Consider the following 9,463-nt stretch of genomic DNA (forward strand, 5'->3'; position numbering starts at 1 on the left):
AGAATTTAGAGGTGAGTACTGATTTAGCCTATAAAAAGTCTAGGCTTTTTCTCTTTTCTTTTCTTAATAAACTCTCTCTTCACCATTAATTTGGCTAAAATTTACACCGTTACAATTACTTCATCTTAGGTAGATATTTCACTAAATAAACTACTACAACAACGTGCAATTCTATAAAAAAAACTCAAATATTATCCGTCTCTCCCGTCATATACTTATATTGATTTAGAATCCACGGATGGAAGCACGTATTTCACAAGCTCAGTTACCGATAAAGTTATAGCCAAGAGAATCATCATGTAATATATTATATAAATCTTTCTAAAACATCTACTTCAATGCTAAATCAAAAACCATAGTTTTCACCAAAACATATAAAACATCTTCCCAAAAATTTACTTACATTTTAATTCGAAAACCAAAATTTTAAAAATGAAGGGAAAAAAATAGAATAGAAATGACTTGAAATTGCTGGCACATGTCCCCCTCCTCCTTCCCTCCATCCTTCTCTCTCCTCCTCTCCACCTCTCCTCTTTTTACCTACACACCCTCTTCTCTCCACCCCCTCTCTCTCTCTCCTCTCCTCTCCCCTCCCCTCTCTCTCCTCGCGCTGCGCTCCCCGGCCGAGGCGCGGCGAGCCAGCGAGCCAGCCAGCCACCTCCTCCGCGCGCGCGCGCCTCGCCGGCGTGCAAGGCCCGAGCTCGAGCGCCCCCTCTCCCGCGGCCTGGCCCTCCTCGTCGCGCGACACGCGCGCGCGCGCTCTCTCACGGCCGGCGAGCAGTGTCGGAGCCAGCGCCATCCAGCCAGCGCGTGGGTGGGTTGGGGGCGCGTCGCGGTGTGCTCGCCGGCCGGCCTCGTTCCCGCCGCCCGTCCATCCGTCTCGGGGTCGAATCGAATTTGAAGGTGACTCTCGCTTCTTTCTTCCGGTTCTTGATTTCTTTCTTTCTTGGTTTCTTTGATTTCTTGAATTGGAGGGAGATCCATTGGGGGTCTCGGGTTGATTCCTTCTCCCGCACCGATTAACGGAGATTAGCCCATCCGGGTTTGATTTGATGCGTGTGGGGGTGGTGCTGTTCTAATCGGAGTTTGTTGGCGAACCAAAAATGATTTCTCCCTTTTTTTTTTCTTCTTTTAATTTTTTTTGGGGGGTTCAGGATGCCCCACGTTAGGTCCGCCGCCGTGAAGCTGATGGAGGAGCAGCTGGATTCATCGGAGATGGACATGGACGAGCCCGGCGGCGCCGCGGCGGCGGCGGCGGATGCCAATAATGGCGCCGGGTCCAAGGACTGCCCCTTGCCGCCGCCGCCGCCCAAGACCGCCAAGGCTTGCGCCGCCGCCAAGAAGCCGAGATCGGTGAGCTCCGACTTCGGCGAGGAGCTGGACCTGGAGCAGCTCGGTGCCAAGCAGCAGCAGCAGCAGCAGGAGAGGAAGCTGTCGAGGCAGGACCGCGTCGAGCTGAGCCGCTCGTTCCAGCACGCGGTGAGCTCCCACGACTGGGATGGCGCGGAGGCGCTGGTGCGGAGGGCCGACGCGCAGGGGCTCAACGACGTGCTCTGCGTCGCCGTCGACGCCATCTGGTTCCTCAGCGACAAGGAGGAGCTCGCCGCCGTCGTGGCCCTGATCCGGAGGATCGTGTCGGAGGGCGCCAACGACTTCACCCGCGCCGCGCTCCGGACGTCGTTCCTCGCGTCGTGCGTGTCGGCGTGCAGGGGGAGAACGACCAGCCTCGCCGACGCTGTGAGCTTCATGGGGCAAAAGTAAGCCTGTCCAAAACATGAATTGCATGTTTTGCGACCGCGAAACTTCGAATCGAATTCGGGAATTCGATTCGCCTTTATGCTTTGTATTTGAAACTAGCCTGATACAATTGTGGTGATTGTAATGATTTGTTTATGTATTTATCAGGTTGAACGAGCGCCTTCAAGAATCCCATGGCGACGAGGTATTGAAGGCAGAAGCAAGCGCAAAGGTGCACAAGTTCACAGAGTGGGCTCTAAAGTGTATCGGGCTGCATTCGCGTGTGCGGGAGAACAAGGGCAGAGGAAACCATGGCACGATCATTGAGGTCCAACTTCAGCTGTCTGCTTTCAAGACATTTCTGGATCTTGCCGATAATGATCTTACTGGGAAGGATTTCACGGAGGCCTTTGACGCGGCATGTTTTCCTCTTACACTCTTCTCAAACACCTTTGACCAAGGTTGGGCATCAGGTATCTCGGCAGCTGCAATACAAGGACTCTTAGAGTTGTTAGTAGAGGGTGGTGCCGATAATGTGAACCAGTGCTTTCTTGAGGCTGCTCGCTATGGAAGCACTGAACTCGTGCGCATCTTACTTCAGGTAATAATAAAAACAATAATTCACATGTGAATCTTATTTCAGTTAATAATAAATATTAGTTGTACTATTTAGGTTAATGACTCCTACTGAGCAAACAATATAAATGCAGCACAACTAAGTGGTTCTTAATAGCCTGCACCACACATTGGTCCCCATGATAACCAGGTCATGAATATATGAATATGGAAACTATGTAGAGCTACCACCTTTGCTATTAATTCAGAACTTTGTTCCTTTTGACTGGAAATTGATCTTTTTTTTTTCTCTATGGAGCTTTACTGCTCATGTTTGAATTATACTTGGTGTAACCGTCTTCAACCTTCATGCCTTCGAACCTACCTTAACCTATTACTATACTTTCCAAATTTCTGGAGATCCATATAATCTGTTACATAGAGTAGCTGGGGGACTGTTTTCTGCTGACTTGCTTCATCCAGATTCATTACGACATAACTATAGTATACATGAAAAATCTGGTGAATTGTATAATTCTCCCCTTAGAGAAGCTCATAAATTTTGGGGTGGTCATTAATCTCACTGGAGATACATAGAGAATCCCCAATCAAAGGGAAAAAATGGTGTGATCAATCTATTCGTGATGGAAGACTTTCCTGAACTGCGCTGATTGATCAGGTCCTAAAATAGGTTAATATATTGGAGTTGTTTTGACTTTAGACAGCTGGTGCACAGATGGGTTTCCTTTGTAATTCATCTCTACTTTGGGCAGCAATTGGACCAATTCCATTGTAGGTGCACTATGCATGTATTTAGTCATGCAAAAAAAAAAAGAACAATGTTTTGCCATGCACCTTTTCATGGTTAGACCATCACTCAAATATGGCAGTTCTCGAATTTAATTGAGTTAGATAACAATTGATTATTTGATATATTTACAAATGTTTTCCTGTCTGAAAAATGTACAGGCATTATAGGTCTTGTGAAATAGAAGCTACTCAGGCTGTTTGAGGAATTTTTTTCCTTTTTATTTCATACTTTCTGATATTTTGTCTGTTGGTGCAAATATATCATGAAACATTAGCAGCGTTCTAACATATCTGTTGTTTGTATCTTTTTTTTAGATTGCTCGAAGGAATAGCTTGGACATCGATGTGGATCTAGCCCTTGGCTTTGCTGCTCACTATGGGAAACTGGATACCATGGGGTGCTTAGTTGAGGAGGGTAATGCGGTTGCCTTTCTTGGCCCTTTAATGCGGGCAGCTGAACGGGGATGCCTTCAAGTTGTTGAATGGTTCGTCAACCTTGGTTGTCGGGATATGGAGCTTTGCTTAGCCCTTACTGCTGCAACCTCTAGTAGCCAGGTTGCAGTTGCAGCCTATCTTCTCCCTCTAGTCCCAAAGCATGTTCTTGCACCCCTCAGCGTCGAAATTCTCAAGGCTGCTGGTGAGAGGAGCACCGGTTCCCTGCATGGTGTGGACTTCCTTCTCCGCTCAAACTTCCTCAATGACCCAGCTGCCACATATGCTGTAGCAGACAACATTGCAAAATCTGCCGATGAGGCAGTGGATGCAAAGCTTAGATCTTTCATGCTCGAGCATTGGTCAGAGGCAGCTTTTTCTGAGGGATTCGCGTCTGCGCAAGAGCACTTCGTTAACTTCATGAGGATAATGGAAAAGGGTGAGTCGCCGATCTGCCTGAGGGACCTCCCACTTGAGCTGGTGATTGCCATGGCCTACCTACCACTGTACAGGGAATGCGTGGAGTCAGGTGGGCGGCTATTGCCGCAGAAGCTGAGAGGGCAGCTTGTTGAGGCGGCTGGTAGACTCGAGGGCCGGCAACTCGACAGGGCTAGCCAAGGCACAGAGCTCCTGGCCATCTTGGAGCACCACCTCCCGTGTTTCATGATCCAGACTTGAAAGGTCAGCTTCCACATGATCTGCATTGGTCGCTGCAAGAAGCAAAGTAACAAGGGCAATGCACCATCTTCAGTGTTTTCCAGTGCTGTCATGTTCCTGCTTGGGGACAATCATCTGAAACGATGGCACCTTGAGGTCTCTGAGAGCATAGTGACTGAAGAACTCTCCTGCTGGCGCTGTTCGGAGAGTATATAATTTTGGGGAGAAAATGGTGTGTACCTTCTTGTCGAGCCAAGTGTTGAGTAGATCTTATTGGGATCATAATCTTGATGAAAATGATATAAGCATTGAGCAAAGTGTTCTCCAGTTTTTTCTGAGTGCTAGCCATGGGCGTCATGTTTTTGTTTTGGACTAATGAGTTTTTGAACATGGACTAGTCTCATCTTTCTTGGCTTCACAAACATAAAAATGAATGGACAGTAAGTATATGCTTTATATGCGTTGATGATGCCTTGATTGAGACGCGAGACAGGAAGTATAGTTTTATACTAGTATATTGATCTTGCTGCTGTTTCTTGTCAATTGATTTTTCCTTTTGTTTGAATGCTTCCAAACATCGGATTATCAAGCATCATCCATGGCTACGCGGCCATACCATGAGCTGTGACATGCCAGCTCAAAATGTTCAATCTGCCAAATGTCACCCCTGGTGATCTCTGATTGAAAAAAACCCTGAAAATTGTTTATTTTCCAACTAGAAAATTCTCTGGTGATTCCTAAATTGTTCTGCATGAACATGATTGCAGCCTGTTTGTGTCTGGTGATTTACCACAGGGCAGGCACTGTGTCGTTCTGATGGTTTCAGGGCATCATCAATTTGGATGTTGCAACCATGAAAACCAGCAAGTTAATACTCCTATGTCAGGCATCAGACCTGGACCCTAGATTGGTCAGGCATAAATGTTCTTGTTTAGTACTAGTAACTACTCCTATGTCAGGTATCATAATTCCAAGGGCCAATTGAACAAAAAATAATAGACTTGATGAATTTACATTTGAGTAGCAAAGTCCAACTTTTGCCATAGGGGAAAGCAAGCAGTGCATCTCATCATTTTTTTAGTGTATTGAATGAATATGAATGGTGTTCTAGAGGAATATCCCTTAAAAATGAGAAATGAAGTTAACAAATACTTAGAAAAGCAGGGAAGAAAATGGTGGTTCTTGTCAAACTTCAGAGATTTTTTTTCTTTATATTGGTTCAAGCCTTTTAGTTCACAAACAAAAGGAGAAAAAATATTTTTGAAGGTGCATATGATGTGACATGATATTCCTTTTTCAGTGCACAAGGGGGTGCGCACACCACTAATCATGGTGTTATTCTGTAGTTCTACTGCTAACGAATCAAGCATGTGCCACATGTCCCATGATCTGGCAATTTTTTAGTGTCAAGGGGGATAAGAATATGTTCTCTGGTTCTATTTCACAGAGAGATATTATAATTTAATAAGAATAATGAGTGTAAAGGAAAACATAAAGTTATATAAGTTCTCCTAATTGACCTTAATAATAGTGGATTGGCGAAAGCTCATTTTAGGTCTCTGATCTATGGTTAAGTTTAAATCGCTTACCAGGTTTTGCAGTTGAGGGACGTGGTTTAAACTCGATCCTTGGTGAGGGACCCAAAGTAAACTTTTTTCTATGGGATTGATGTTATGATTTCGGCCCATAGGGTATTGAGGCCCAACAGGTGATAGTCTGTAACCGGAATTTTGGCCCATTAGGCACAGCATAAAATTGTCAGCTGCTCTAGACATGACCAACACACAGTCTGCCCTTACTCCCTAATTCTCTGGTTCCCTGATGATTTTCAGAACACTGAAGCCAATTAGGTGTGGCTTGACTGGAGAAATATTGCTTTGTCGATTTGAGATCTGAAGTTCAGTGTCCAGTCTCCATGTGAAGACATGCTGAAAATGAGTTATTCGTCCATTCTTCAGTTAAAGTTTATAAGTTACTCCTTCCGTTTCAAAATGTTTGACACCGTTGACTTTTAAGCACATGTTTGACCGTTCGTCTTATTAAAATAATTTGTGAAATATGTAAAACTATATGTGTACATGAAAGTATATTTAACAATGAATCAAATGATATGAAAAAAATAAATAATTACTTAAATTTTTTGAATAAGACGAATGGTCAAACACATACTAAAAAGTCAACGGTGTGAAACATTTTGAAACGGAGGGAGTATAAGTATTCTTGTCAACTGATATTCAGTTATTCCAATGATAGAGGGTAGAACCTCGAAGTAAAACCGCATTATTGCAATGTATTGGGGGTGAAAGTTATATTCATGAACTGTCAGTATCAGGGCATAATTTTGAGTGTTGATATTGGCACGGTAGAACGGGATTTGCAACTGAAATTATCCAATTCTCTTTGTGATTTTATCGGTGAAAGTCTAAACTATCATGGACTTCACTCTGCATAATACCCTACTTAAAATTGTCTTATCTCAAAAAAGATACTTCAGTTGCTTAGTAGTGATCAATTGCCTCTGATAGCGTTCATCGACCGAATCTGCAGCTACATGTTTTTTTAGGACAGAAGTTTCTTCTAAAATGTGTGCTTTCTTAGGCTTCAATTTTCACATGGATTGTATTTCAGACTACTTATATGATAATGACAGGAAGGAAATGGAAGACAACCATGCAAGCTTGGGTAACAATGCTCCTACATGGGCTTATTTGTTATTGGAAAAAAATATTTAGTGATTTACACTTCAATATCTGATCATCTGAAAGCTAAATTAGTAATGAATAAAAGGTATTTGACTAGGTAAGCGAACCTATTCTGTTCAAACATTAGTAAAAACATGGACACAAACATTGTTAACTGATGACCTATAGACTGCCATTCTAATGCAGCATGGGCATAAACATTGTTTACTGATGACTTAGTCTGCCATTCTACTTCACATATAACTTAGGAAACTTACATCGCCGCCCTATCCGGATTATTTTGTATGCATTTCTAGGGTCAACCGAAGAATACCGTCGCTTGCGAAGAACTCAAAACAATGCCCATTCTCAGGTGGAGACTTTCCAGTACAGCTGGAGAATTTGATCACTTAAAAGATTGATCCTTTGACAGAAAAAAAAAACCTGCAAATTTTTTTTGTCAGGTAAGGTAATCACACCAGAATTCCCAAATTCAGAGTTTCAGACCAGTAACATATGTAACCTCTAAACTTCAGCATTCAAAATCTGTCTGGAAAGTGATGTTTTACAGCTTGCTTCGTCGCGCTCATCTTATGTCGAATACAAAACCAAAACCAAAATAACAAAAACAAAAATAAATTCCCCTAGGAGATGTATTTACAAGTAAGAGGAAGCCATGCTCCGCACATCCGTTGGCATGAAGGCCAGCACAACCAGCAGGATGAGCAGGCAGACTGGCAGCAGCAGCAGCAGCGATGGCGGCGGAGGCAATGGGGGAAGCACCAATGGAAGTATGAGCAATGACATGGTGAGGAAGACGAGCACGAGGAACGCCTCGATACTGAAGTAATTCGATGTCGCGGCGGTCTTCTTCTCGGCAGCATTTGGCTGATGCTGATGCTGCAGATGCCTCTTTGAACCGTTTGGTCTGGGTATCAGAGGGTTCCTCCTCTGCCTAGCACCTACACCTTCCATTGCAACAAACCCCAAATTCGGCTAGATGTTTTGATCTGTGATTTTGTCTAGATCAGTTGGCAATCCAAGAACTGAGATGTGTATGAGAGTTCTTGTGATTTCTGATCAGATCTGAAGTCTCTGTTGCAGACTTGCCCATCATCTGAACTGCAGGCAAAGTGACAACATCTGAAGAAAAAAAGAAAAGAAAAACCCTTTTTAGAGTTAACAATCATCATCCTAATACCAAATACACCCATCTGAAATTATCAAGAAAGGCAAGTAAAAAGTTCATGCCTTTCCCCCCAACAATTCAAAGAAACTGACTAACCCTAACAAAGACTAAATTAGGCTGCAAAACAAAAAAAACATCAAGAAACCGATACCTTCGATCCTGAACTTGGCATTGCTCCCATGTCCGGACTTCGCGTCTCTCCCAAGAACGCCCTTTCTCGCTCCACCCAACAAGCCAAGAACTCCTCTCCTCCCTCAAAACCCACAACACCCCCAACCAAGAAGCAAATCAAGAACTGCACAGCCCAAGAACTCCAAGCGGCAGGGTCGCAAAGATGTCGTCGCAGGAGGAGGAAGAAGAAGAAGAAGAGGACGAAGAGGTGGATCCTCCCCTGATGGCGAAGCAGAAGATATCCTCGACCCTTTCGGTGATGTTGCGGTGATGAGGAGGAGGAAAGATTAGCATGGTGACAGGGAAGGTGGAGCCGATTTTATGAGTGGGGTGGGGTTTGGCTTGGCTTCAAATCATGGGAGGTGGAGGAAGAACACAAGAGAGGGGAAGGGGGGCTGGATGCAATGCATCAAGGACCAACTTGTGGGGGGCAACCCCATGCCATGCTTACAAGTGGAGGACGACGAGTAGGGCCCCCCAATAGTCCCTACTCCTGCAATTGGAACTAATAGTACTTTATATGCTATCTGTTTTACTCCCTCCGTCCCATAATATAAGGGCCCCTTTGAATCAAAGGGTTTATATAGGAATTTCATAGGATTTAAATCCTATAGGATTTTTTTATATTTGGTCCTTTGATTCAAAGGATTGAAGCTTTCCAAATCCTATGAAATTCCTATGGAATGGCACATTGCATGTGAATTTTAGAGGAAATTTAGCAAGAGATCCAACCTCTTGGAAAATTTCCTTTGAGTCTATCTCTCTCATCCGATTCCTGCGTTTTTCCTACGCTCCAATCAAACGACCATTCCTGTGTTTTTCCTGTGTTTTGCAATTCTCTGTTTTACACTTCAATTCCTGTCAAAATCCTGTGTTTTTCCTATTCATCTATTTTTTTCTACCCTGCGATTCAAAGGGGCCCTAAGGTATTTTGAGTTTTTGTTTGCAACGTTTGACCACTCGTCTTATTCAAAAAATTTTGAAATTATTATTTATTTTATTTGTGACTTACTTTATTATCTACAGTACTTTAAACACAACTTTTTGTTTTTTATATTTGCAAAAAAAAAATAAGACAAGTGGTCAAACGTTGCAATCAAAAACTCAAAATCCCTTATATTGTGGGACGGAGGGAGTATATCATAAGTCGTTTGATTTTTTTTCTTAGTTAAATTTGTTTAATTTTGATTAAGTTTGTAGAAAAATATACTAAAATTTTCAATACAAAATA

The 9,463-nt window shown here is 43.3% G+C and overlaps 1 protein-coding gene and 1 long non-coding RNA gene across 2 annotated transcripts; one reads left to right on the plus strand and one right to left on the minus strand.

Moving 5' to 3' along the window:
• Positions 1–565: 565 nt before the first annotated feature.
• Positions 566–4,647, plus strand: LOC4350194 (ankyrin repeat protein SKIP35). The gene is made up of 4 exons (XM_015761845.3): positions 566–903; positions 1,155–1,757; positions 1,906–2,338; positions 3,418–4,647. The coding sequence occupies exons 2-4, from the start codon at positions 1,156–1,158 to the stop codon at positions 4,210–4,212; spliced, it is 1,830 nt and encodes a 609-aa protein (XP_015617331.1). The 5' UTR covers positions 566–903; position 1,155; the 3' UTR covers positions 4,213–4,647.
• Positions 4,648–7,387: 2,740 nt separating this feature from the next.
• Positions 7,388–8,609, minus strand: LOC4350195 (uncharacterized). Its single transcript, XR_001541035.3, has 2 exons — positions 8,213–8,609; positions 7,388–8,015 (listed from the first exon to the last, which is right to left on the minus strand). It is a non-coding gene; the product is annotated as an uncharacterized lncRNA (long non-coding RNA).
• Positions 8,610–9,463: the final 854 nt, after the last annotated feature.

This window comes from Oryza sativa, chromosome 11 (genome assembly GCF_034140825.1).
Source record: "Oryza sativa Japonica Group chromosome 11, ASM3414082v1".
Taxonomy (NCBI): domain Eukaryota; kingdom Viridiplantae; phylum Streptophyta; class Magnoliopsida; order Poales; family Poaceae; genus Oryza; species Oryza sativa.